This window comes from Volvox carteri (genome assembly GCF_000143455.1).
Source record: "Volvox carteri f. nagariensis unplaced genomic scaffold VOLCAscaffold_71, whole genome shotgun sequence".
Lineage (NCBI taxonomy): Eukaryota > Viridiplantae > Chlorophyta > Chlorophyceae > Chlamydomonadales > Volvocaceae > Volvox > Volvox carteri.
Genome location: NW_003307614.1, coordinates 676,389 through 677,717, shown reverse-complemented (window position 1 = coordinate 677,717; position 1,329 = coordinate 676,389). Strand labels below are relative to the sequence as shown.

The 1,329-nt window shown below is 63.4% G+C and overlaps 1 protein-coding gene across 1 annotated transcript in view; it reads right to left on the bottom strand.

Annotated features, from left to right (window-relative positions):
- VOLCADRAFT_98405 (uncharacterized protein) overlaps positions 1-1,329 on the bottom strand; it is a gene marked incomplete at both ends in the record, with an annotated part of 5,465 nt that overhangs the window by 2,360 nt on the left and 1,776 nt on the right. Inside the window, one exon of the mRNA XM_002957254.1 lies at positions 863-1,255. Within this exon, the coding sequence (XP_002957300.1) occupies positions 863-1,255 (393 nt within the window). The remainder of the gene's footprint in view (positions 1-862; positions 1,256-1,329) is intronic.

Sequence of the window (1,329 nt, the reverse complement as noted above, 5' to 3'; positions counted from 1 at the left end):
GGCGTCTTGCCGTCGGAGTCTTGCCGTCGGCGCCTTGCCGTCGGCGCCTTGCCGTCGGCGTCTTGCCGTCGGCGCCTTGCCGTCGGCGCCTTGCCGTCGGCGCCTTGCCGTCGGCATCTCGCCGTCGGCGTCTCGCCGTCGGCGCCTCGCCGTCGGCGTCTCGAGCGTGTAGGGAGTACGGCATGGAGGTCTTTCCCCGTATGTTCACTGCGTGGGTGCCACTTTGTGTCCGTTCGTGATTTAGTGATGTCGTACATACGTTCGGAGCAAAGTTTCTTGCTGTGGGTGTTTCGTGGCGCGGTGTTTTTCTCCTGTCGTGCCGGCAAGCAGCAACAGCGACAACGACAGCAAAAGCACAAAGGCAGCAAACTGCAAAGATAAGGTCAGCAAACTCAGATAGAAGCTGGAAAGCCGGCCGATGGTTATTGTTGCGGTGTTCAGTGGCTTGTATTTGTGCGCAATTGTATGTATGTTTGTATGTTGGTGTTCAAATGTGGGTGAGAATGTGCTCGCGCGCGCGCGTGTGCGTGTGTAAGTGTCTGTAGGTGTGTGTAAGAGGGTGTATGTGTGTGTCCACGCGCACGCATGTATACGTATGTGTGGGTATGTGTGAGGGTGCTACTGTTTTTACTTTGTGATGAAATATTCGAAACTGCCCGCGATCCGCGTGTGCTTATTAGTATGTTTCTGCATTTTGTGCGCAGCTGCTCATGTTGTTTTGCCGTGCAAAGTCTGTGCTCGTTGCGTCCCCTGCTAGCTGATTAACAGCGTGTGTGTGTGTGTGTGTGTGTGTGTGTGATTTCCCCGCCCACCTCCCGCCCGATGCCCCCGCCGGTCTGAGCGAGCCTGGGCGAGGACTTACGTCGGCCGCCTCGCCGTCGGCCGCCTCGCCGCCAGCATCTCGCCGTCGGCCGCCTCGCCGTCGGCCGCCTCGCCGTCGGCCGTCTCGCCGTCGGCCGCCTCGCCGTCGGCCGCCTCGCCGTCGGCCGCCTCGCCGTCGGCCGCCTCGCCGTCGGCCGCCTCGCCGTCGGCCGCCTCGCCGTCGGCCGCCTCGCCGTCGGCCGCCTCGCCGTCGGCCGCCTCGCCGTCGGCCGCCTCGCCGTCGGCCGCCTCGCCGTCGGCCGCCTCGCCGTCGGCCGCCTCGCTGTCGGCCGCCTCGCCGTTGGCCGCCTCGCCGTTGGCTGCCTCACCGTCGGCCGCCTCACCGTCGGCCGGATGCCGGATGCCGGATTTGGATTGCCGACCACCAATCAATCTGCATCATCAACCCTTTGTTGTGGTATGCATGATGGCATGGCATGGTCGAGGGTCGTTTGGTTCCATGTCTTG